We start from the raw sequence: 27,569 nt of genomic DNA, 5'->3' as shown, positions 1-27,569 counted from the left end.
AAAGCTCTAATTTTTGTTTGAAGGATATATTGAACTTGGGGCATTTTTTATAAGAATCTTATAATAAAGTGTTGAGATTTGCATATGAGAGCAAATTTGTGTTTCTCAATCTCTTTAAGCATGTGTCTCATTTATTTTCATGGGCTTGATCATGGTTGCAGGAATCAACGGACATTCCGCCCCAAAAAAGTACTCCATCAGGGAGCAAGGTAATATGGCTGAAATTGGCCAATAGCCATTTATTGCAATTTCCTTTGATTGAGGGGATTAGAAATGTATAAGACTTGTATGTCTCTATACATGTAAAGTTTGCATGTACATGCACGCATGTGTGCTCAGCCTAAGGCATGCATATTCAGGAATCAACCTTTCGATGTGTATGTTGTGAACATCTAGGCATTAAGGGGGTAGTTGTGTGCTTATTTGAGAACGAAAGCCTTTGGTGTTTACTGACTTTAACAAGGCTGAAGGAGAGTGCCAAGTGGCACAGGCAGATGTGGACCTGAAAAGTAGTTGAAGTTCCACAAATTAATGGCCAATGAGAAGGGGTCCGATTTCTAGAGTCAACATAAAATTTCAATGCCAAAAGTAAAATTTGGGGGCTTTGAATCGTGTTAGTGAGATGAGAGAGACATTGTATTTGTGGGTTTCATGGTCAGCCGTGCACATCTTCCCATGGTATGTGCATCTATGGTAATGATTGGGTTCATTGGAATGCTTTAAAATGTTAAGGTGCCTGCATCTTATTTCATTATTTTTCTCCTTTCATTTGTAGGGTGCCCAACTTCGGAAACATATTGATGCAACTCTAGGGAGTGGGAATTTGAGGGAAGCTGTCCGCCTTCCTCCTGGAGAAGACCTATACGAATGGCTTGCAGTAAACAGTGGGTTTGCTATCTCAAGCACATATTTTGACTGAGTTTGTTTACATTATTGTATTCTTGTTCTTAGGTTTAGATCTAAATTTTAGGAAATAAATTTCTGAGTATTTTGAGCACCAAAATGTCTATGAGTATGGTCTCATGTAGTTACCGACACTAGCAATCATGAAGCTATACATTCTGAGTTTCTGCTTAGCCATATTTTCTGGTATCCTTGATCACATATTTCCCAGTATGCAAGGTAATGACGAGGCCTCAACATGTCGTAGGAAAAGCCTTATCTGCTCTAATCGGTATATTGATTAATGAGTTGTCCAGGTTTACATGCTAGTTGAGCATTGCATTATTGAACCTTCTTGCTAGGTGCTTCGGGTGCTTTAAATAGTGAGGGTTATGGACAAAAGCTTTCAAACTTGATTCTTTACAGTTCTTTGACTCAAAACGATGTGGCAGTTAGTTGATCTTTCCCCTTAGCTATCATCCTTCTCTTGCTTCAAATTATAGAGGTGTAAACTTGGTTCCCGAGTCCTCTACATACTCAATCCGTGGTAGGGAAAGATGGTCTGTTTTACTGGATCTGGGTATGATTAATGGTTTAGTTCTGTGATTGTAGATTCTATAAGGCTAGCAAAGGCTGTTTTTTGGGATTGGTCCATGCCAAACACTGGCCATGCAACTATGTGGGGAAGTTAGTTACATCACATCAATCCACTCTATGCTGCATACGAACTTGCTGTGGGCCAATATGCTTGCATCATTAGGTTATATTTGCCCATGTTGTGAGCCCAGAGGTGGGAATGAAAGAGGTCACGGGCCATCATTGTTAGCTAGCGATTAAGCAGCCTATTAGAGGTGCTCTAGGATCAGCCTAGTCAACCATAGAAGCCACCTTTTATGGGCAGCCTCTAGGCTAGGCAAGTATTCGATCTCATACTAGTTCATAACCTCTTGTACTGAGAAGATGGAAAACCAAGGCTATAGGACACCCGGGTGTGAGACTTTGTGGCATCCCATGCCACCAAGAATCAACTAGAGGGTGTCCTCACTTGAAGCAATCCTTGACGGGTCACAGTCACATCTAGGCTAGATGATCATTTGCCACTATTGAGGCCATGCCCTGCTTATATAGTCTCAGCCTGTGGCTATCCTCATCCCTCTGAGTCTATTAACTTGAGCTGATACCTAACGGATCCTTGGGGTTCCACATAGCCCTCCTTAGGTACAAGCTAATCCTAGCTAGCTTGGGACGTAATCTGCTTTTCCCCTTTAAGAACAGTTGTGTCATCATAAATGAATATTTTCTTGAGGCTACAGCTGGTCTCTCAGGTGGCATCATCCTCTGACCTAGCCTTTCACTCAATCAAATATTCATGTTTAAGTATTCCTCTTGGAATATTTAGCTTTTTGATCTAGAACTGTTTTTGGTTCAAGTGGAATATAATTCGACAAGTCCTAAAGTTGAATGTATCCATCATCTAGAAGTCTGCTCTTGTTGGAAGCTCTAACGGTAGGCATCATCATTCTTTATGATCTCATAAGGTGCACAACACCTAGATTACACGGTACACCCTATAATGTTTGTTGGTGTTCGTTGACTTAAACCCTTTGGCACATTTGACAGAATCCTCGAATCTCGTCTCTTGACTTATTGCCAAATACGCCCAAGGAACTTATCATTCTAGCACAAGAGAGAGAGAGAGAGAGAGAGAGAGAGGCCTATGGGACAAGGTACAAAGTACACCAAAAAGGAAAATCTCATACAAGCTTCAATGGGCTGGAGCAAAGGGCGTGCTAGGGCCCTTGCTGAGTCTAAACTGATCTACGCAGCTCAACAGCTCGAACAAAATCAGATATAAATATAAGAATATAAATTAGAGTGAGACTAGATGAGACAGGCTGAGAGCTGGGACTTAGAAGCCGAAGCTTGGCACTGTGGTGGCTCAACTGTGGGCAGCAAAAATGTCTCAGATCTGCGTCTGTTGGGCTGTCCTACGCTGTGGTGGCGGGGGAGGGCGTGGTCTCCTTGATCTCTGAACCCGCTTGGCTATGTTCTGAGTGACCCCTCGTCTCGGGTGGTCTCCTCTGAGGAAAGCTGTGATAGGCTGAACCTCAATAGAGTGTGCTCTAGTCGCTCTCTGCACTGCAGGTGGTTTCTGCATCCCTCTCTCAGTGATCCAAGCTGCCCGCATGTCAGCTATCTCCTCCTCTATCCCGCTGTGTCTTGGAGCTGACTCAAATGCATAGAAGTTTGTGACGTGTTGCTGTGCTCTGTCAGCCTCTATATCCTATGGTCTGGGCCTCCTGCTGCTCTCTAATATGTCGTCGTAGTCTCCTTGTGTTGGCGCATCTCGAGTAGTTATAGGTCACCAGTCAGGGGACCGACCCTGCTGGTCGGCCATACCAGCAGGCCTGGGCAGTGCCTATAAAAGGCCCACACTTCCCTTCATTTTGGCATCCAGTGCAGGACAGAAAGCCTCAGTTTTAGGCTGTGCTGTGCACTCAGATTTGGCATCTTCTGACAAAGAGAGTTCCTTCAGTTTGTCTCAGTACTTGGCTGAGTTTTGTATTGCTCCCCTGGAGCCAGTTTTCTGCCCACCATCCGGTGGATGAATATATTCTCTCTCTGTCTAAGTTTTCTCTGAGTGAGTATTGTATCTGTGATCAGTTATCTGAGTTGAGTGTTGCTAGAGCGGGAGAGATCTTGGCTGGAGGTTAGAGTGATTCTTTCCTTCTGTTTTCTAACATGGTATCAGAGCCATAGGCTCTCGACTCTTCCTCATCAAAAACACTCTCTGAAGGAAGGAGTTTCTTGGCTGTAAGGCAACTCTGTTTTCAGCTCAGTTCAGTACAGAAGGTCAGTTCATTTATTTCTGTTTCAGTTATTCAAGTTCTTTAGCTATTCACCGAGATGGATCAGCGATCAGAAGCCTCTACATCCATTGCTCGTCCTTCCTCCTTCTCCAGTCATCTTCCTTCTTCATTTATCCCTAATTTCGGTGAAGCTGGAAAGCTTGATGGTACAAACTTTCCAATCTGGAAAGTCAAGATCCGAAGCCATCTGTTGGCACGGAGGTTGTGGAAGATTGTCAATGGGACCAAAGAAAAGCCGGAGGACATTGTGGACAAGAGAGGTGAAGTTCTAGCTGAAGCAGATGCAGATGAACTCTGTGCATGGGAGGAGAGGGATGCTCAGGCCTTAGCAATGCTTATAGGCACGACAGCAGATTCTGTGATTCCTCATATCCAGTTGGCAGAAACGTCTTCAGAGGCGTGGACCATACTGAAGGAGCTGTATGAAACCGATAATACAGCTCGTATCATCACACTGCAGCATCAGCTTTATAACCTTGATATGAATGAGGGTGATAGTGTTCATGATCATCTGACGAAGGTGAAAGTTGTTCGGGACCAGCTCGCAGCGGTTGGTTAGAAGGTGGACTCGAGTCAATTAGCATTACTCACACTCCACAAGTTGCCACGGAGTTTCAAAAGTTTTGTGACTACGGTCACTGCGGGTCAACGGACAAAGCCAATCAACTTTGAGGAGCTTTGTCCACTCCTACTTCAGGAGGAGGCCCGAGAGAAACTCTTTACGCAAACCGACGAAAAGGCATTGGTTGCCAAAGACAAGCCTGGCAAAGGCAAGTCAAAGGATTCCAAGAAATCAGAGGACGCTGAACGTAAGAAGAAAATGAAGTGCTTTTACTGTGAAAAGCTTGGCCACTCCGCCAAAGAATGCCGGAAGAAGAAGGCGGATCAAAAGCGGAAGAGAGAAGCCAAAAACAAAGAAGAGCCTAAGAGTGATTCTGCCAATGTGACAACTGGACAGTTATTCTTACTCAGTGAACATTGTTCAGCTTATGCAGTTAGTGAAGGTAAAGAGGGTTGGTATGTTGACAGCGGTGCTTCTAAGCACATGTCCAACAGAAGGACGTGGTTCAAAACCATGGACAGTACACACCCGGATTCCAAAGTTTCTGTCGGGGATAGCCGGACATGTCCTGTGAAGGGCATAGGTAGCATTCCTTTCATTACCACAGCGGGTGAGGAGAAGGATATCTCTGGAGTACTTTATGTACCCGACCTTTGCAAGAATTTACTATCTGTAAGTCAGATGGACAAAAACAACATGGCAGTTCTTTTTCAAGATGGCAAGGTTACCGTGACATCCAAAGGGAGTGGGCAAGTGGTGGCACAGGGTGTTGAAGAGAATGGACTGTACCGTCTCAGTGCAATGTTGGTTCATGATGATCACGGAAAGTCCAAACTTTGGCATGAGCGCTTCGGTCACGTCAGCTATGGAATCTTGGCTGAAATGTCAAAGTCGAAGATGGTGGATGGACTTCCACCAATTACAGGCAAGGATGATGTCTGTAGGGCTTGGCAAGCAGCACAGGGATAAGTTCCCACAAAAAGCTTCGTTTCGGGCCAGCAAACCACTTGAGTTGGTTCACGCCGACATTTGTGGTCCAATGTCTACTGCATCATGGGCAGGATCCAGGTATTCACACTTCTCTTTGTGGATGATTTCAGTAGAATGACTTGGGTATATTGTTTGGCTAAAAAGTCTCAGGCTTTTAAGAAATTCAAAGACTAGAAGGCTAGAGTTGAAAAGGAGACAGGGGAAGATGTCAAGACATTTCGCACAGACAGGGGGGGAGAATTCACCTCAAGTGAGTTTAATACATTTTGTCGCAAGCATGGGATCAAGCGACAACTCACCACGGCACATACTTCTCAGCAAAACGGGGTAGCCGAGAGAAAGCATAGAACCACCACCGAGACAAAGTTTGCTATGCTCCGAGGGAGAAATCTTTCTAAAGCCTATTGGAGTGAAGCTATCAATACAGCGGTACACATTCTCAACCGGACCAAGACGAAGGCCATCAAGGACAAGACTCCATATGAGGCATTTTATGGTAAGAAGCCCTCTATTACTCATCTCCACATTTTTGGTTCTAACGCGTGGGTGCATGTGCCCAAGGAAGATAGGACCAAGCTTGATTCCCGAAGCAGACAATGTATCTTTGTTGGGTATAGTGAAGAATCCAAGGCCTACCGCCTCTTCGATCCAGTAAAGAAGCAAATACTCATCAGTCGTGATGTTGTCTTCGCGGAAAAAGAATCTGAACCCCAGGAGGAGCCTCAGATTGAGGAGGAGGAGATTGTTCAACCCCCGATCCCACCCCGTCCCAGATTGACCATTCAAGAGGTTACCCAATCAAAAGCTGATATTCCACCAGCTACTCAGGAAGAGCAGGATGTTCCAGCAGAAGTTCCCGTTCCTCCTTCCACAGAGAAGCAGAAAAAGTTGCCCCAATGGTACCTCCGGACATTGGAAGAGTCTCGTGTCACCTCATTACCTGAGAGTAGCAGTTCCGGATTGCATCGGTCTCAACGTCTTCAAAAGACCCCATCCGTGAATTTTGCTTTGGTGGCTCAGATTGTTGAGCCAAGAACCTTCGCGGAGGCGAAGGACAATCCCGAATGGCAGGCTGCCATGCAGGCAGAGATGGATGCTATTCTGAAGAACCATACATGGGACTTAGTGGCCAGGCCCCTTCGACGAAAAGTCATCGGCACTAAGTGGGTATACAAACTTAAATACAAATCTGACGGCAGCTTGGATAAGTATAAAGCAAGGTTGGTAGTGAAAGGTTTTGCTCAAACTGAAGGCATGGATTTTGATGAAACTTTTGCTCCCACAGCCCGCATGGTTACTATCCGGACATTGATTGCCCTTGCTGCCCAATTCCAGTGGCCTATTTTTCAAATGGATGTGAAGTCCGCATTCCTTAATGAAACCCTGGAGGAGGAGTTATATGTGGAGCAGCCACCGGGCTTTCAAGATCCAGTGTCCCCATTAAAGGTCTGCAGGTTGAAGAAGGCGTTATACGGGCTGAAACAAGCCCCCAGAGCTTGGTACCAAAGGATTGATATATTCTTTCAGAAGATTGGGCTCAGTCGGAGTCCTTCTGAGGCAAACCTTTACTTGTTCATTGAGAAGGGATTGCGATTGGTACTCATCCTCTATGTTGATGATCTTATCTTGACAGGTGATCATGTCAAGAAGATTTCACAGGTCAAGGAGCTACTCATGTCTGAGTTTGAAATGACTGACCTTGGGTTATTACATTACTTCCTTCGGATTGAAGTAAAGCAGGCTAAAGACAGAATCTTCATTTCACAGGAGAAATATTGCAGAGAAATTCTGAAGAGATTTCAGATGGAGGATTGCAGAACAGCATTAACTCCCATGGAGGTCAGGCTTAAGCTAAGTGTTCACGACACATCTCAGCTGGTTGATACTCTTTTGTATCGACGATTGGTAGGAAGTTTGCTTTACCTTACCAATACGCGCCCTGATATTTGTTATGCAGTTGGGCTATTATGTCAGTTTTCTGCTTCTCCCAGGAAGAATCATTGGAATGCAGGTTTACGAGTGCTGAGGTATCTGAAGGGTACTTGCACCTTTGGGATCAGCTACACCAAAGGCATTGAACTAGGCGGGTTCTGTGATAGTGATTGGGCAGGTGATGTGGACACCAGAAGGTCGACGACAGGATATTGTTTCTTACTTGCATCTGGAGCCATCTCTTGGCTAAGTAAGAAGCAACCCACAGTGTCCCTTTCATCTACAGAGGCAGAGTACAGAGCCGCGTGTACAGCCGCTTGTGAGACAGTGTGGTTGAGGTGGATTCTGGAGGACATGGACGTGTGTCAGGAGAATGCGACAGTGCTGATGTGCGACAATCAAAGCTGCATAGCTATTGCCAAGAATCCAGTGTACCATGCGAGGACCAAACACATCGAAGTTCATTACCATTTTGTTCGAGAGCTCATCATCGACGACGTGATCGAGCTTATCTACTGCCCGACCGCCGACAATTCGTCCGACCTTTTCACGAAGGCACTCCCTCGAGAACAGATGGAGCACCTCATCAAACGCATGGGGATTGGCCCACAGTTGTGACATTGAGGGGGGGTGTTAGAGACTCACTGTTCCCACCTGTGAGCCCCCGTTTTGTGGGGACAAGGGGCAGTGAGAGTAAGGAGGGATGGGAAAGAGAGACTCAGGAAACAGCAGAGATTTGGGGGGGGCTCCATGCCTTCCTAGAAGCATGGACTGGCTGCACAGGGCACCCTTTTATAGGGGCCTGTGGCAGGGCCAGTCGGCTCAACCAGGGCCACCGACCAGGGCCGACCCTGGTCGGTTTTCCAGACTGCTCTGGTCGGTCACCAGTCAGGGGACCGACCCTGCTGGTCGGCCATACCAGCAGGCCTGGGCAGTGCCTATAAAAGGCCCACACTTCCCTTCATTTTGGCATCCAGTGCAGGACAGAAAGCCTCAGTTTTAGGCTGTGCTGTGCACTCAGATTTGGCATCTTCTGACAGAGAGAGTTCCTTCAGTTTGTCTCAGCACTTGGCTGAGTTTTGTATTGCTCCCCTGGAGCCAGTTTTCTGCCCACCATCCGGTGGATGAATATATTCTCTCTCTGTCTAAGTTTTCTCTGAGTGAGTATTGTATCTGTGATCAGTTATCTGAGTTGAGTGTTGCTAGAGCAGGAGAGATCTTGGCTGGAGGTTAGAGTGATTCTTTCCTTCTGTTTTCTAACAGGAAGTGCTCCTCTATCTGGGCAGGTATATGATGGAGAGAGAGAGAGAGAGAGAGAGAGAGAGATGACATAATATGATATGATAAGATTGTATTAAAGTCCGCGTGAGACCCTTCAGGATCTATGGAATTGGAAATCTTTATTAACTAAAAGTGATCCCATACCTCTTGTGAAAGAAAATATCACAAAACTTGCTACGTAGTGAACTTGTTGGGCTAGTTTGTGTGCTAGCCCTAGTACCTTGTGGCATTGTTCCAAAACCTTTTTTAGTAGCTTCCTAGCTTTTAGACTGGCTGCTCTAGCAGATTTTTAAAAACTATTTCTGCTGTCTCCATAACATTTTCTGATGTGTGTGTATGCTCTGCGTCTCTAGAATACATGCTATTTATTCTCCACCTCCCCATGGGGCAGATTTTGCACGTCCTCTCTTCTCTGGGGATCTAGGTCCTGCCCACCTACCCTTGTCCACTTCTAGAATGTGAACTGGTCCAGATTTTGCAGATTAGATGCCTGTTGAACATTGATATGTCTTCCCCGAGGTATTTCTGCATGCCATAGCTGTCCATTGGGTTAACTTCCTGTTTGTAGAACTGCATTTTTGTCCCCGGGTTTTGCCATAATTTCTCTTGCAATTTTCGCATCACTATCTCCCTAATTTCACATGCATCTTCTGGAATATCAGCCGCTGTTATACACCATGATTCCAGCCATTTGATCCCCTGTCTGTGCCATCCCGTGACTTGTGTAGCTTCGATTGCCTTGAGTGGTATCCTACTAGCATCCATCTTCCCAACTTTGTTGAGGTAAGCCATAAATTGACATAATGCCTCCCCTTGTAGAGTTATCATACCTGTTTCAGCCAATAGGATGGGGTAGGGTGTCTGGGCTTTAACCTCAAGCTCCCCTATTCTATTCTTTCCCAATAGACCCTAGAGGGTGGTCCGGACCCTCAAGCTGGACATCTGTAAAGGATTACTGTCTGCACAAGCACAGTGTATAGAAATTTTCTCATTTTCCAATTCCACAGATATGCTGTTCTGCATTATTTTGGAAGCTATATAACACTTTCAATCCTCCCAGTATTATTCTCTCCACACACGCATTCCATTTGTTGTCCGTCAAATCCTCCTAGACATTTATTTATGTGTTGATTGTTCCCAGGAGCTCTCCTTCGAAGGTGACATTCACTTGTTCATTACATGTCCCACACACCATTACCTTTCTCTTATGTATATTGACCGGCGTTCTTGAGTGTTTGCAGAACACTTCAGTGCATCCAAACGTGCTTGCAAGGTCTCCTTGCTCTTTGCAAAGAATACCACATTGTCTGCGTAGATAAGCATTCGCAAACCATATCCTGCAAATCTGCACACCCTCCTTGCTATGTATGCTCATCCACTCTCGTAGATCATTGATAAAGAGGCCAAGAAGTGTTGGTGAGAGCGGGCAGCCTTGCTTCATCCCTATATCACTGCTTATGACAGCTTTTCCTTTGGAGCGTGATCCATCTACTAGCGGTGATACAAGAAGAGGGAAGATAGAGAAGTGGTAAAAAAAGGTTGTAAGAAAAGATCAGAAGACTATCAGCTCTTTTTCGAGAGATTCAATGCCCATTCACATGTAGTCTTCCTCTTCACAAAACTCTAGATGCAAGAATGCCTTTTTGACAAGAACCACGCCCTTGTTGATTAGCCACCTCATGTTTACCTTTTTACCACTCTCAAAGTTTTCCTCCAAAACTTAGACCCAGGCTTTAATGCCCAAACCATAGACTTAGCGCACACTAGGCATGCCACAAGCACTTAGTACCTAATTGCCCACCGACTATCCACATACGATGAATAAAATCCTGACACACTGGATACAAGGCATCCACGACAAAAAAACTCATGCCCTCATATTTCTCGGGACAACCATGAAGAGCACATGTCATCCTGTAACAAAACACCATCACACACTGGATATCATGCTCTAGATTACCCTGGTGCAACCACACTGCACATCATCATTTCCCATAAGTCCTTGTAAAAGCATTTACAATCTAAAAAATATATTTACATCAGTATAAGTCTCTTGATGAGAGTGTCCATAAACTCAAAACTACCACCCACTAGCTATGTGCCTACCCTCCAGTATAAACAGTGCTCAAAAACTTATTACAGATTTTAGCCTATCAACGGTTGTGCTTACTATGCTAAAACTCTCTCATAGAGTCGGTATGTGGCCTCTCTGAGTTCTAGAGGGACTAAAAGTTTTTCCAGTCTTTCCCACTACTACTTAGGTGGAACTGTGTCGCAGGATTTCTTGAAATCTACAAAGCAATAGTAGACGACCTCTTTCTTATGTTTGGTTCCTTTTGCTGCAGCCCTTATTGCTATGAGATGATCAACTGTCAAGTGTTTGGGATGAAACCCTCCTTGGGATGGTGCTCTAACTCCCTGTTCCTCGACGCATTTGCTGATTTTTCTGTTCAAGGATAGTGCTTCAAGGATAGTGCCATAGTACAATCCTACCAAGCTGCCATTTTGAGGGGAACCCTTCCTCTAGAGCCAGATTCAAAAGCTTGGTAAGAGTTTTCTTTGTCGTCTCACCTCCCCTAGTCAACATTTCCACAAGTGTCTGGAGCTATGTCAGATTCACAAAAGTTCTCCTTAGATGCAGTCCAAAACAGCAGGGCTGTTTAACACATTGGCGTAATTCAGAGAGGAAAAATGTAACTTAAAATAACCAGGTTTTTGCGGACAGAGATCTTATAACTATGTTTATCTTTTAGAGCTCGCAAGAAGATTGTAACTCAAGGATCTGATTTTTCAGTGATGGCTTCTTTGGTGTTTCCATGACCTTGAATTTGCTCTACAACTAATATTTTTTAGTTTTGCCAAGTATAAAAAAAATGCTCAAATATGGCTTCCATTTAAGTCCCATGTGCAAAGGTTCAAGCTCCAGAAGCATTATTAGCTGTTTCCAGGAGAAAGGATGAAAAAAGAGGTGGGTGGAAGAGAAACTGAGTAGGAAGAAAACAATCTATTTGGAGAAGAGAGTGAAAACACACGGAAGAATGTTAGAAGGGAAAGGAAAAGAAAGGGAGCAGTGGTTGAGCTGAAAATAGAGGAATGGGGAAGAGACGAAAAAGAGATAACTGGCAAAAGAAGGGAGGAAGGAAGAAAGGGGACAGGAAAATAACTAGCTGGAATTGAAAGCCATCGAAGAGCGAAAGAGAAAGAGGGGGATGAGAGGTAGCTGGAATAGAAGGAGCAGGATAGAGGGAGAAAGCCATCGAAAGAGCCAAAGAGATAGAGGTATCTTGCAAGAGCAGGAGAAAGGAAGGAGTTGGGGAGGCAAAGGGCTGTGCAATCAGCTTGAGGAGGAGGTAAGGAGAAGAGAAGATGGGCTGCAACATTGAATTAGGAGGAGTAGGGGAGTAGAAAGTGCTGAGGGAGAAGTGGGATGAGACTGTGAAGCAGATAACATACAGGGGAAGCTGTGCAACATGAAGAAGGGGATGCTCAGCTCTCTCTCTCTCCCCCTTTCCTTCTCAGTCCCTTCCTTTCCTGTGCACACTGAATAGCAAGTTTGCACCTTCCTCTTCCTGTTGCACAGCTGCTCCCCTCCTCCCCCATCAATGCTTCCCGAAAAAGGAGGGAAAAAGAACAAAAGAATTTATGCGGACACGCATATGCATGCATGGAAGCTGTACAGCATGAAGAAGGGGGTGTGTGCAGCCATGCTGGGCTGTGTGTGCTCAGCAGGAAAGGGGGCTGGAAGAGAGTGGAGAGCTGCATCCCAAAGGAAGATGTTGTACAAGGCTGTGGTCAGTCAAGAGGGGAGGCGGTGAAGGAGTGACAGCAGAGCGACTTTTTTTGGGGGTAGAAGGGGAAGAAGACAATGGTCGTCCAAGTATAATGCTCTTTTACAAAACTAATATGATATCTTATGTTTCTATGTTTTACTTTATGTAATATCCACTTAACTCTCATACCTACATTAATGATGGGTTCCATTTAACAGCAGCAAAACCTAGCTCTATTTAAAACCTTTGTGGAATTGATTTTTGTGTAAGGGATTCATTCTAAGTGATTGGTTTTCAAGTTTGAGGTTTCAATAATTAACAAATATGATGCTTTCATCTAATGTGCAGCCGTGGACTTCTTCAATCAAGGCAACCTGCTCTATGGAACGCTCACAGAATTCTGTACACCAGAAAATTGCCCCACAATGTCTGCAGGACCAAAGTATGTATGTTGAGCTTCATTTTATAATTCTTGAGCTATTTTAGGTAAGCTTGATACTCCTCATTTTCAGAGGGCCTTCAGTGTATCAAATTTAGGCAATTTTGTACCTTTTTTTTGCAGCCTTTCAATTGCGTCTGGAAATTGATTGTCATGATTGCTGCAAAACTGATGACGGCTGTAGTTGCTTCTTACATTTTTTTCCCAATTGACCCAAGGTGTACTTTTTAGCATAATATGTGCACTCCAATGCGCTACTGCTCAGACTCCACACTCTGCACTGCTGGTTGCAGCCTGCCCTCTTACAGCCTAACGCTGCAGCCTGCTCGCCTACAGCCTTGCACTGTCAAAGTTTGCATCTATTGCAGAGCTGTAAATACTTGCAGCCTACCCACAAAAGCGAACGGGGTACGGACGAGGGCAGGACTAGACAGCAATGATGGGAGCAGATTTGCAAAATAGGCGCCCTATGACCATACAGTGATTTTAGGGCAGTTTTTTTTGGGGGGGTGTTGGGGTGAAAAACCCAATGTACCCAACGGGTACTTTAGAGTACCTAAATTTTCTAACATTCCTAATGCTCACAGGCTCCTCCTTTTGTTGTAAGAGGGACGGAAAAGCTTAACGTAGGCAAACATTGTCACCATAAAGTATCTGTTACCTCAACGTCCAAATCTGATTTTCACTAACTAACCGGAAATGAAGTTTATATTGCTTTTGACAGCTTACCGATTGTTACTAGCCAGTCAAAAAAAGTCTTCATATTACTCATGGTAGCATATAACAAATCATATCTTTTCCACGATGTAAACCTGCATATCTGTCACCCCATTGCTGAACTAACCTGGCATAACAGTTTGTATATACCTAGATGAATCCGGGAACATTCCCAAACTCATCCTCTAAAAACACAACATAGTGCAGTTTCAATCTCATGATAGTCCAATATTTCTCATTTTTCATTATCTTGTCTCGTAATCATTTATTTTTTGGGTGCTCCAGCTTTTCTATTAAAGTGTTCAAACAATCACAAATATTTATAAAACGGACGAAATATTTTTCAAACTCTAAAGGACTTGTAATTTCATGAAGGGGTGCAAACCACATACCTATATTGTTGGTTTTGTGGACTCGTTCTCAAATTTCTAGTCCTTTCTTGTAGACCATAGTTAACTTGTAACATAGTGACCATTCTGTTGACAGAAATCCAAATGATTATCCTTGTGTCAATAGAGGAAAGTAAGAGTATACCTCATTGTCACACCAATCCCTTCGTGAAGACCATCAATCTGTTAACATCCTTTTTTAAATTATTCAAGCCTGTTAAGAACTTAGTCATGCCTTCTCGAATTCCATTAGCTATCAAATCTTTAGATCTATAGAAGAAAACGCTTTGTGAGAAAGTGTGAGCAAACTCAAGAAAAGATTTGCTGATATTGTTTTTCAGGACATTAGCAAACATTAAGTGAAAGGGAATGCAAGAAAGATCAACTGATATTGTTTTTGAGGACATTAGCAAACTTTAATTGAAAGGGAATGTAGAGTCACGTATAATATGCACAATCTCCCTTAATAAGTATATTCTGCTAAGGGAGAGGGACCTTGAAATAAAAGACAATAGTAGAAACAAGGCTAGAAGATAATCTAGTTCATAGTTTAACTATCGGGCAGTTCCCATGGGGGAATAAGGCTTAGTAATTCTAAACGAGGTGTCATCTTTGAAGTGAGGATCCCTAGAGTAGTTTATATCCCTAGTGTGATGGGTTAACCTACCATTGGGCAAGGTGGCACCATACATTAGGTACTATACGCATGGCATGAGTACTGGTATATTGTGTTGTATGGGAAAAATGTTAAGATACAACCCCCCCAAAGAAATGGAAGGGAAGGGCGAGAGGAACGGGAGGGGGAGAAAGAAGGGGGCATGCGAGACAGCATTTTAGCACCTATAATTTTGAATCCACAGATCTGTCATATTACTCCAATGCATAGCTTAAACTTTAAGACCACATGTTTATATAAAGATTGAACATTCAAAATGAAGAAAGTTAAAACATAAAATCTAACACAAGTGAATCATTGATCAATGATGATTAATTGATATATAATGTATCATGTATGATGTGATATGTCACATATCTAATATACGAATGATCATGTCGAGTTCTTTACTAAAACTCAAAAATCATGAATAAAGACTCCTCTTCCTTTTCCTAAGAAAAGGATGGGGAGGAAAAATCTTGATTAGTGATGGTATTGCCATCACTTTCAGACTCAGGCTCATGGATCTCTATCTCTTGCCCAGTTTTGCTCATCCTCATCCCTTGAGAATGCATCCTCTAGAGGTAGAGGTTTCTCTTGAATCTCTCCTCTCGAGGAGCTACCTTAACGTGCGTATCTTTGCTGAATAGTCTGAACCAGAGCATGTCCCCTAGCCCTGCGTCTACTTCGGGCTTGTGTAATTGCAGTGGACTCACTGCATGAACTCACACAAGATTGGGTCCTCGTCACTTGTCTGTCCACCGTGATCGGCTCTGATATAGGGAAGCATATAATGCCGACTCTTTGCCAGTGGCAATAGCATAAGCAGGTGCTTTGAGATTTCCACATGCAGATCCCAAGAAAGAGTCAAGACTTACATGATATACATCAATGAGTATTATTTAGAAATCGGCACTTGCAAATCAACTCAAAAAGAGACATCAAGCATGTGCCATGTCATATAACACTTACTTGCATGGGAGCCGTTAAATCCTTAAACTTTTGCACTTGCCTCCCATTTGCACAACAATATTGCAGCTTCTCACATTGCTTTGTACTGAGTCTATTGTGTGGATCAATCCATACAAAATACAATGGTTTCAAGGAAAAGGGGGCTGAGTGGACTGTGGAGGAAGGTTGAAGGAAGAGGGACTGAAGGAAGCAACTGAAGGAAGAGGGGGCTGTGTGGATTCTAGAGGGGGCTGAAATAGGAATGCAAAGCTGGCTGGGCACTGTGTTGAAGAGGCCTGAACTGAGAAGGGGATGCAAAGAAGGGGGGGTGTTGGTAGAAGGAAAGGGGCTGAGGATAAAGAGTGGGGGATGGGGAGACCGGATCCTCAAAAAGTTAGCCTTGGGAGTGGAGCGGTGAAGAAAGGGAGTGGATTGCTTTGGGAATGGCGAGCCTTGGGAGAGGATACGAGAGGAGAGCCTAGGGAGAGGAGATGCAAACAGGCAGCTGCAGAAAAGCAGCAAAAAAAATAAATGGTGAGCCTTAAAATCTGCATGGTTGTATGGGGTCATGCGGCACGCATGCTGTATAATACATAACTAAGGTTCTAGGTTTACTTCCAGCTTGACAGAAGAGGGAAGAAGAAATATGGTAGGTTAGGTGGTGAGTGTGGTAGCTAATCTGTGAAGTTTCCAAGTTTAGGTGATGTAACAATCCTTCCCCCTTGCGTTTTTTGCTCTATAACTCCAATAGCAGCTACACTGGATCTATCTTGAACCTTTACAATCCTAGCTTGCCACATTGACACCGGTACTTTGGTTGTTCTTAGTGCGGCTCCTGTAGTCGACCCATGCCTTTAGCTCGATCAAACATGATCTGCTCTCAATGCCTATCCTAGTGTACCTTTGTGGTAATTCTCATTCTTTTATAGGGTGTCTTCTTTGCATTGGTCAAAGTGCTCCCATCTAACATCCAATAAGTGTTGGTCAACTTGTGCTATATTAGCATTAGTGCTTCTTTTGCTGGCCACCTTGTTGCAATTTTTGGCATAAGGCGCTGCCTTCTTGCAATTGTTGGCATAGGGCCTTGCCTTCTGCAGTAAAAGATTTTTCACTTTGACATCATTACTGTCAAAAGAACTTGAAGTGTTATTATTGGGTTTGCCAATCTTGCTCTGTCTTTTCCTTTTTCCATGTTGTTCCCTGTTGCCCTTTGATTGAGCTTTGAAGGGTTCTCCCCACCCTTAATCTCATCATTCTCACCATTGTATATCTTTAGGCTAGCTCCTCCTGAAATGTGTTCCCCCACACTCTCCAGTAGTGTGATTGAAACGTTTCATTGCCCTATCATAAGAGCGGTTGATTACTCAAAGGATATTTGCTAAGCGCCATCAATGCAAGAGCTTTTGTATCAAAATGCTTATCAACAGCAAGAAGTTCGTCTTTGAAACCTTCAACTTTGTTAAGAAGTCCTCTGGCCTCATCTTCTCCTGTCTACATTGACATCAGCTGATTCCTACTTTTTATGATTCTTGTTGGGTAATTGTCTCATATCAATCCTTCAAGGTCGTCCAAGCTGTCGGAATTGAAAAGTCATTGTCCCACCTAGCCCCATATGATGAGGAGCAGAGGGACATGACACCCGTGTAGGATTGGGAGGAATGAGACACTGCCATGTAGGCGCAAAGTATGTCTGCCACACAAGCAGATCAAAGTGGAGGATACCCACACAAGCAGATCGAAGTGGAGGATACCTATGTGATTATCAGTCTCTTGAGACATAATATAAAAAACTACTCTTTTTTGCCCAAAAAAGAAGTGGAGGATACCTATGTGGGCTGATATGGTCAGCACCAAGGATGACATATGAGCAGCATATTGATATGTTTACATGGCTGTCTATAGGGCAGCATGAAGGAGTGTGGAGCAGCTCAGGGCTGTCACTGACTGCAACATGGGAAGCATAGTTTGGATCATGGGCTACATGGAGGGCTAGTGGATGACATATGAGCAGCATATTGATATGTTTACATGGCTGGCTATTGGGCAGCATGAAGGAGTGTGTGGCAGCTCAGGGCTGTCACCTTGTAATTAGAAAGACTGCAACATGGGAAGCATAGTTTGGATCATGCGCTGCATGGAGGGCTACTGCAGGAGTGGCAGAGAGATGGACAGATCATAGGGCAATGTAGGCAGAGACTAAAGGCCAACAATGGTGGCAATAAAAGGGCTTGGGACGGGGCAGAAATATCACATGGGTCTCCTGGTCGACCTAAGAACCTGGTTGGCCAGGGTAAAGGGGCTGGGTGGTGGGCCAGGACCTGGGGACAGGCTGAGCGTAGGGCTAGTGGCCTGGTCGATCCTGCTCTACAAGGGAGGAAGACTTGGTCCCCTCACTCAATAGGGGCACTAGCCCCTTGCCCTTGCCATTAATTCACTGCAGAGGTCACTGATGCTCCACAAGGGAGCACATAGCTGAGCAGGTGCTATATTTAAGGCTTATAATGAGGTGTTTTGGCAGCAGGTCTGCTGCATTTTGGTGCAATATACATTGAGGTATTGTGCCGTCCTTTACTGCTGTTCACTGTCTAAGATCTGAGTGTCCTTTAGAGACTTTCTTGGTCATATGTCACATAGAAGATTATCTGTGTGCACAAGAAAGATTCTAGGTAGGACCACTCTTTCTAAATTTGTGAGATACCCATCCTTCATTGAGCTTCAAAATTCCTTGGAGTAGGTAGGGGTCTTGGCCCTTGTATATAGAGCCTGCCACTCTCTGCATGTAGCCTACTAGTTACACATGTGGTAGTTACCTGTCTAGTGTTGGGGTAAAGGCACATTGCCACCCCTTTATTAAAGATATGACACCATGACTGTCTTAAGACAGTCATAGGGTGAAAAACCTAATCCTAATAAAACCTATGAGTTTGTGGTGTGGCTCATCACTTCACACCCGCATCTTTTGTGTCACCTCTCTCTCTCACTCTCTTCCTGTTGTCCTTCTCCCTCTTTCCTTCCCTCTCAACTGGTATCAGAGCTTTCAGTCTCTCCCTCCCCACTCCTGCCTACCACTCCCCCTCCTTATCCCCTCGGGACTCGTGCCCTCAGCAGCAACAGCAGCGTGGGCGGAGCTTGGCATTGCGCAGGCAGCGCAGGCTGCAGCGGGATAGCGAGGGCAGCAGCGCGGGCTGCAGCGGGGCAGCACGGGGCAGCGTGCGTGCAGGCAAATCAGGGCGGCGCGGAGCAGCGCCAGCAGCTGCAACAACAGCAGCTAGCTGCTGCTAGCAGCGCAGCCAGTGCGCAGCAACGGTGCGCACCCAGGCAGCCTCAGGGCCTCGAACAGGGCGGCACGCAGGGATCTCGTGTACGGACGTACGACCGTCCGTACCGCCGTACGGATACCGTACAGGCGTCCGTACTGTACGGACGCCGCTGTACGTACAGGGAGCTGCGTCAGGATTTTTTTTTCGTCAGGGAGCTGCGTCAGGGAAGGACATTTTCGAAATTTTTTTTTTGGATCTGTACTCTGCACAAGTACAGCAGGTACAGTGGTACCCTGCACAAGTACACACGTACAGAAAGTACAGCAGGTACAGCAGTTTTTCTTTGGGGAAAGAAGAAAAAGAGAGAGCATTCCCGGCTGTTCAGTTCTTAAAACTGTGTTTTTTGAGGTACAGCAAGTACACTCTTGTCCCTCGTGCTTGAGGTGACTAGTACCACAGTGTGTGGTGGTTGCACAGTTATCTTGTTTCGGGAAGGTAATGCCTTGATTTTGCAGAGGGCTTTTATGCTTTTGCTGAGTGCAAATCTCAGCTTTTGGGTGACATTTTCAAAGGGCTTTTGCGTGGAAGCTTATGCAGTGTATGCCTTGAGGCAGTGTGGAGCCAGGGAGCCCACATTGGTCTTGTTTCCGTAGTGTATTCAGTGACATTTCTGCAGGTCACATTTTGTGTACGACACCTTGGAAAAGCTCAGTTGAGCCACGCTTGGCCAGGGCGCATCGAGTTTACTCGGTCCCTAACTGTCCATCGTTGACAGTGCTCAAAAGATTCTCTTCAGTGTTTGTACGTTGGGATCTGTGTTGTTATTGTGTACACAGGGCTGTTTATGCATTGCATTGTCAGGTGAAAGTGCCAGGAGAGCGCTGTATTTTGTATGCTACCTCAGTGTTGAGGTGTTTTTCACTTGGTACAGGTGTTAAATCAAGGGGCTTTTGCCCAGATTTTGCTTGAGAGCACTTGGGTTACTGTTTGAGACCTTCAGATGCCTTTTATCCCCTTAGCAGAAGGGTGATTGCTTGGGATTTGTCCCATTTTCTGTTGCAGGTTTGTGACAGGCTGAAGTGTCTGGAGCCTCTTTTCAGTGAACAAAACAATGTATGACAAGTGGTTTATGCATATAAAATCAGTGCAATACCTCATCTGAGGTGGGAGAAGTGATCTGGACAGCAGTGTTTTGTGCTTCGTCAGCTGATGATGCACTGTTAAAGCACTTGTGGAACAGCTACAGCATTCTGAAATTACTGTTTTATACCTATTTGAGCACGGTACAGTGTGTCAGAATGTACAGTAACTGGAGGGAAATTTTTTCTGTTTTGCTGCAGATTTTTTGACAGTAAAAACAGCACTATTGTGAGTGCTCCTGGCTCTTGATAGAGCAGGTTTTTTCTGAAAAATCAGAATTTTATTCAGTCTTTTTTTGACTTACAGGGAGTCAGGTACTTTCCTTATCTGATATGGCATCAGGGGGAAGTGAATCATCAATTCTGAACATAAAGAAATTGGAAGGGGCACACAATTATGCATTATGGGCAGAACAGTGTTTGACTGTACTTCTGCTTAAGAAGATTTCTAAGCCCATAAGGGTGAAGGGTGTCAAGCCATCTGGGATGTCAGATGATGAGTGGGAGGATCTAGATTTGTCCGCGAGGGCTGCTATCATGCTTACTCTCAGTGATTCTCTTATGTACAATGTTCAGACTGAAAAGACCTCTTATGGCTTATGGCAGAGGCTAGCAGAGTTGTATGCCCAAAAGAGTTCAGCCAGTAAGGTGTATTGGTTGAAGAAGCTGGTTGATCTTCGCATGAAGGAAGGTACAGCTATGACCTCACACTTGAGTGAGTTCAATGGCATCTTTACACAGCTGATTGCACAGGGGTTGAACCTTGATGAGGAGTTCAAGGCTACTTTCTTGTTGTGTACCCTCCCTGAGAGTTGGGACACTTTCAAGACCACCCTGTCTAATTCAAATGTCACTCTTATATATGCTGATGTAGAGAGCTCTCTCCTTATGGAGGAGATGAGCAGGAAGAATAATGCGGGCAGCAAGTGTTCAAATGCTTTGCAGGTATAGGAAAGAGGCAGGACTCAGCAGAAGGGGAGATCTGCTAGTAAGTCCAAATCCCGCAGTCAGTCCCGTGGCAAAAAGGATATTGAATGCTTTTATTGTGGCAAGAAGGGAAAGGGACATGTGAAGTCTAAGTGCTTCAAGTTTATACGGGATCAGAAAGCCAAGAAGACTGAGGCAAAGGATGCAGGCAGTGGAAGCAAAGGCAAAGGCAAGGCCAAGGTAGATGACTTGGATGCAGTGAATGTTGCAGCAGAGGACAGTGACAGTGACAGACATGATGTTTTATGCTCTTCTGCTGTAATTGCACATACTTTGGTTATTGATGGCCATGACATGCACACCTGGCTCTTGGATTCAAGTGCTTCTTGTCATGTTACTCCTCATAGGGAGTGGTTTACTTCCTACACAGGTACTCATGGAGTTGTTCACCTTGGGAACAACTATGCATGTCAGATTGCAGGGATTGGCAGTATACAGATAGTATTCCCTGATGGACGCATATTTATGCTTGATGGTGTTCGCCATGTGCCGCAAATCAAGAAAAATCTGATTAGCACTGGCTTGTTGGATGACAGTGGTTACCACACCACATTTGGGGATTCCAAATGGGTGATTACTGATGGCCAGGTTGTAGTGGCTGAGGGTTTTAAGAGTGATACCTTGTACCCTCTTTATGTTTCCAGTTTAGGTAATCATGTTGTTGCCATAACGGAGCTGCCAAAGGTTTCATTGTGGCATAGCCGGTTGGGACACATGTCCGTTAAAGGAATGCAAGAACTGTCACGTTTGGGTTATCTGCCGTCTCTTTCATTTTCAGATTTGCCTACTTGTGATCATTGCATATTTGGCAAGCATTCTATGACCCCTCATAAGAGGAGAACTCCCCAAAATAGAGCACCGCTTGATCTAGTGCACACTGATTTGTGTGAGATGCCACAGTTATCACTAGGGGGTGCAAAGTATTTCATTACTTTTATTGATGATGCCACACGCAAAGTGTGGGTCTATTTCTTGAAGCATAAGAGCGATGCCTTAGATGCTTTCAAGAAGTTTGTCGCTCAGGTTGAGAATCGGACAGGTCGCAGGCTGAAATGCCTCAGATCCGATAATGGGGGTGAGTATGTGTCACATGCTTTTGTGCAGTTTTGCGAAGCTAAGGGCATTAAACAGGAACTCACAGCCCCTCATAATGCATCTCAAAATGGTGTGAGTGAGCGGATGAATCGAACTATTCAGGAGAAGGTTCGATGTATGTTGTCTTATGCTGCATTGCCCCATGGCTTTTGGGCAGAAGCCATGCAAACAGCAGTTCACATAATTAACAGGTCGCCGAACAAGGCTTTGGAGTTGAAAGTGCCAGAGGAGGTGTGGTCTGGCAAGCCACCTTCATATAAGCACTTACGTGTGTTTGGCTGCGAGTGCTTTGCTCATATACGCAAAGAACTGCGCACCAAACTGGATCCAAAGTCTTCCAGATGCATCTTTATGGGTTATGGTGACGAAGGTGAAATGGGGTACAGGTTATGGGATCCCCTTAAACGGAAGATTATACGCAGCAATGATGTCATCTTTAAAGAGGATAGTGTACACAAAGAACCCGTGCAACCTGTGGAATACAGGAGGGTTGTTTATGATGATGTCGGACAGCAAAGAATGCCCATTAATATGCAGCAGCAGGCTGCTGCAGATAACCCTGTTCAAGAGGGTATACAGGCTGAAAATCAGCTAGATAATTTTGCCAATGATGCACCACAGGATATGCCAGCAAATGGGGCTGTAGAACAGCCAGATATGGTGGTACAGCCACCCGTCATGCATGACGAACAGGCTAGACAGCAGCCTAATCCGGAACATTTTGTTAGGAGGAGCACCTGTGTACAACGGCCTCCTGACAGGTTTGTTCCAGGAGCCAATAATGTGGCTGATTTTATTATGCTGACAGATTGTGGTAAGCCTTCCAGCTTCAAGGAAGCTATGGGAAGAACAGAGAAAAAGAAGTGGGAGAAAGCCATGCAGTCAGAAATGGACTCGCTACTTCAAAATGATACATGGGACTTGGTGCAGCTACCTGCAGGCAGAAAGGTTTTGCCATGCAAGTGGGTTTACAAAGTCAAAGTGGATTCAAATGCTTTACCGAGGTATAAGGCCAGATTGGTTGCCAAGGGATTTAAGCAGGAGAAAGGCATTGACTTTGATGAGATCTTTTCCCCTGTAGTCAAGATGACTACTCTGAGAGCAGTGTTAGCTCTTGTTGCTCATGAGGACATGGATTTATGTCAGATGGATGTGAAGGCTGCTTTTCTTCACGGAGATCTCCATGATGAGATCTATATGAGTCAGCCAGAGGGATATGCTGTTAAAGGGAAAGAGCAACTTGTGTGTAAGCTCAAGAGGAGCTTGTATGGACTCAAACAGGCACCAAGAGAATGGTACAAGAAGTTTGATGCCTTCATGCAGTCCCAAGGGTATCATAGGTGTGAGACCGATCATTGCCTGTACACCAAACGGGCAAAGGATGGCAGTTTGATGCTACTTATGTGGATGACATGCTAATTGCCAGTAAATCTCAGCATGAGATTAGTGCTTTGAAGAAACAACTACATAAGTCTTTTGACATGAAAGACTTGGGTGATGCAAACCATATTCTTGGCATGCGGATTACTCGTGACAGGTCCAAGGGACTTTTGTTTCTGTCACAGAAGGAGTACATTGACAAAGTACTGCAGAGGTTTAAAATGGAGGGGGGGAAGTCTATTAGTACCCCGTTGCCTGCACATTTAAAACTCAGCAGTAAGGACAGCCCAAGATCAGATGATGATAAGGCTGAAATGGCCAAGGTTCCGTATGCATCTGCAGTTGGTTCTTTGATGTATGCCATGGTTGCCACTCGTCCGGATATTGCTTTTGCGGTGGGAGTCATCAGCAGGTATATGGCAAATCCAGGCAATCGGCACTGGGAAGCAGTGAAAGGTGTCCTGAGGTATCTCAAGGGTACCAAAGACTTGTGCATATGCTATGGTAGGCAAGATGCATTGGTGCATGGTTTTACAGATTCAGACTATGCAGGGAATGCAGATAACCGGAAGTCTACTACCGGTTATATTTTCACATTTGCAGGAGGTGCTATATCATGGGTGTCTCGCTTGCAGAAATGCGTTGCACTGTCAACTATTGAAGCTGAATATGTTGCAGCCACTGAGGCTTGCAAGGAAGCAATATGGCTTACTCGGCTGGTGGGAGATTTGGGCATTACAGGAGATATGCCAGTTTTGCATTGTGATAGTCAGAGTGCTATCATGTTGGCAAAGAATCCGGTCTTTCATCAAAAGACCAAGCACATAGATGTGAAATATCATTTCATCAGGGAGGTACTGGAAGACAAGCGACTTGAGCTTGTGAAAGTGCATACTGATGATAATCCTGCAGATTTGCTCACTAAGAGCTTGCCTACAGAGCGGTTTGCACATTGCCGCCACATCATGGGATTAGGATGAGACCATTCTTATTTTATGGTCTTGTATACAGTAACTGTATATTGCTGTAATTTTTATTCTTTTCTCCCCTTTAGGCACATTGGCCATTAGGTGGGAGGTTGTTGGGGTAAAGGCACATTGCCACCCCTTTATTAAAGATATGACACCTATGACTGTCTTAAGACAGTCATAGGGTGAAAAACCTAATCCTAATAAAACCTATGAGTTTGTGGTGTGGCTCATCACTTCACACCCGCATCTTTTGTGTCACCTCTCTCTCTCTCACTCTCTTCCTGTTGTACTTCTCCCTCTTTCCTTCCCTCTCATCTAGAAAGCCAGGAGGCTGCCTATGGCTGACTATAGGTTGGTTACCTACGCTGATCATGCACTCCATCATATGGCCAACCAGCTCACTTGTCGGCAGATCTATGTCGTTAAGTAGCTGACCAACGGATTACCACTTGCCAACCAAATTGGCAGCTGGTCAGTTGAGCCCGTTGGGTTGAAGTTTGGGGAAAATGACCAGCCAACTGGACACCCAGTTGAAGTATGAGGTGGAATGCCGGTTTCTCTGACACTCTTGTTATGCAACTCTCTTTTTATTAATTGAATTTAATTCAATTCTTTTTGGCCAGCTTGCTGATGGATTTGGGAGTGACAGCCTCCCCAATTGTAAGCCACGATGATGGCCTCCCCAATTATAAGCCATGATCATCGCCACAATGGACAATATAAATGGAACCCATTAGAAAATGATACTATAATCTTCTCATATATGTCATTTTATATTCCACGGGATTGAGAGTCCGAATTTTAGTGGGATTTCTTATGGCTAGCTGTGGTAGTACTTTGGAATACCACAACTCACTATTAGATTCGTGATCACTATGATAATCATTATTGGAAACGCTTGCCATAACAATATGCGTGTTTAAACACAGTAGTTCCACAAGTAATGGCCAAATTTCTTATAAAAGTTCCATGAAATGGCTTTCTAAATGTAATCAAGATATTTTTCTTGTACCTTGAATCATAAGCAACAAATATACGTAAAATTTCCACCAAACTAGAACAAAATACACCTGCACAGAGAAGCAATATAAAAACGAATTCTTGAGATTGAAGTACAATTTTGTCAATTGGAATATTGACTCGCATCAATATACGACGAAGCAAATAGGGACTGGTTGGTCTGAAAACAGTCAGCTCACACTGTAACATGCAACTACAAATTTTCGCTGAGTAAGATGACTGTGACCTACAGGCCACTTCATTGACTTGTTATGCATACTTGGGACATTAAACTTCGTAGGTTCGCTGAGTAAGATGACTGTGACCTACAGGCCACGTCATTGACTTGTTATGCATACTTGGGACATTAAACTTCGTAGGTGCTTATGAGTCTGCAAGGTTGTCTAACCTCACCCCAAAACACATTTGCCAAGTTCGTTTGTCCCTCCCCCTCTTCGGTCCAATCTCAATTCTTTCTTCATGCCACATGAATCATACACATTCACTTTCATCCAGCTACTGTCTTATAACAATTAAATATTAAAGACGGGAAGCTCTTCGTGATTCATGTTTATGTCATGCTGATTGCGACTAATAGACAGTAGAAATAAGAGTGGTCTTTTATTGAATATTTGTGTATGTTATAGGTATGAATACAGATGGGCTGATGGTGTACAGATCAAGAAACCTATAGAGGTCTCTGCTCCAAAGTATGTGGAGTACTTAATGGGATGGATAGAGGCTCAGCTGGATGACGAGTCAGTATTTCCACAAAGGCTCGGTACCTTCTTACTATCTGACAATCTTTGTAGTACTCACTTGGGGAAACATGATAGTATGCAAGATAAAAGGCGCTAGACGTAGCTCAGAGAAGGCTAATTCTTGCCATCCCTTTGTGGCCTACTTCCCTGTTCTACTCCTTGTTTCTCTATGAATTCCTTCTTATGGTTTATTGCCTTGATCCTCTTGGTTTCCACAAATTGAAAACGCGGCAATGTTTACTATCTTGCAGGTGCACCATTTCCTCAAAACTTCAGGGATGTTGTTAAAACTATCTTCAAGAGATTATTTCGAGTTTATGCTCATATTTATCATTCACATTTCCAGAAGATTGTCAGCCTCAATGAAGAAGCACACCTTAACACATGCTTCAAACACTTCATCCTCTTCACCTATGTAAGTTTGGCTTTCAAACTTCAATTTATATGAAGTAAGGGACTCGTTGATGAGGATACAGGAAAACTGAGCAAGGAAAGCTGTAAGAAAACAAGCTCCTGTCTCCATTTCTGATGCTTTTATTCATTGCTTGTGCAGGAGTTTGGATTGGTAGACAAGAAAGAGCTTGCGCCCCTGCAGGAGCTGATTGACTCCATCATGGTGTCATATCAAATCTAATTCAAGCATAACTGGTTCCGACTGATTCTGTTACACAATAAGTACTTCAAATGACAATTCTATTACACAAGAAGAAATCAAATAACACTCCCCTAAAATGCGTCTTGCCTCTGGATATGGCTTAGGCTTTGTAAAAATAAGTTGTGTATGGTCTTGCGGAATAAGTAGAGGCACCTTGCTTTGTGGTCCCAAGCCTTTGGTTTAAAGTTCAGGAGACAAAGTTTTAGAAACAGAGTAGGGATATGTATTCCAGGTATTCATCTATTCCGTGAAAACAATTTATGTAACCAGTTAAAAGCAGTAGCTTGGAACGGAGCTTGGGCGGCACCACGTTTTTTACCACACAAAAGAGAAGAGCCAAGCTTCTTTAACAAACGCTTGATCGGCAAAAGAAAGATGTCAAGTTCGTGAAATCTGGTGTTACATGCTCAAAGCACAGGAAAATATTTGATCTTTTAACTTCAGAGCGGCCGGATTGATTCGCTGCTGGACACTATCCTAAGTCAAGGCAGTAATGCAACGTGATAAAATTACCTCGTTGGAAGAATTGACGACGGCGTCGACTTCAAGATTCCAGGGATGCCCACGCGATAAGTACAACTTAGAATTGATCTCATGGTCGAGAGGAAATCTGCAGCCAGCAACTTCTATTAACACATTGGCAGTTGTGAGAGGGTCGCCGAAGGAAGCGAACTCGTCGACATCACCTCCTCTTTGTGGGTGTAAGATGGTGAGGGCATGAAGCCCTATATTTAGCCTAGCAAGAGGCGACTATAGAGCAGCAGCATCAAAGACAACCTACCAAGCTAGGATCAGGGAAGGCAGGAAGGGCTAGGCGGCAGGCCTCGCAAGAGTATGGAGGGCATTTGCCCTTGTTTTGAAGACCCACAAAGTTGGTGGGTAGA

General features: G+C 44.3%; 2 protein-coding genes across 3 annotated transcripts in view; one reads left to right on the top strand and one right to left on the bottom strand.

The window, feature by feature from the left end:
- LOC147882276 (uncharacterized) overlaps nucleotides 1-27,557 on the bottom strand; it is a 48,736-nt gene extending 21,179 nt beyond the window's left edge. The window contains exons 1-2 of one of the 2 annotated variants that reach the window (XM_087401949.1): nucleotides 27,467-27,556; nucleotides 27,199-27,295 (exon numbers count right to left, since the gene is read on the bottom strand). In XM_087401949.1, coding sequence (XP_087258075.1) covers nucleotides 27,199-27,281 — 83 coding nt within the window. In that variant the 5' untranslated portion in view covers nucleotides 27,282-27,295; nucleotides 27,467-27,556. Of the gene's footprint in view, nucleotides 1-27,198 lie in introns of both variants that reach the window. The other variant, XM_087401948.1, reaches the window with a different exon arrangement.
- LOC147882277 (MOB kinase activator-like 1A) lies at nucleotides 177-26,960 on the top strand. The gene is made up of 6 exons (XM_087401695.1): nucleotides 177-209; nucleotides 776-884; nucleotides 12,636-12,729; nucleotides 25,917-26,050; nucleotides 26,282-26,445; nucleotides 26,584-26,960. The coding sequence occupies exons 3-6, from the start codon at nucleotides 12,713-12,715 to the stop codon at nucleotides 26,662-26,664; spliced, it is 396 nt and encodes a 131-aa protein (XP_087257821.1). The 5' UTR covers nucleotides 177-209; nucleotides 776-884; nucleotides 12,636-12,712; the 3' UTR covers nucleotides 26,665-26,960.
- Nucleotides 27,558-27,569: the final 12 nt, after the last annotated feature.

Source organism: Dipteris shenzhenensis, chromosome 30 (assembly GCF_047967505.1).
Source record: "Dipteris shenzhenensis isolate YYH24624 ecotype China chromosome 30, Dip_SZ_1.0, whole genome shotgun sequence".
Taxonomy (NCBI): domain Eukaryota; kingdom Viridiplantae; phylum Streptophyta; class Polypodiopsida; order Gleicheniales; family Dipteridaceae; genus Dipteris; species Dipteris shenzhenensis.
The sequence above is the reverse complement of the archived record's forward strand: the minus strand, read 5'-3'. Positions and strand labels throughout refer to the sequence as shown.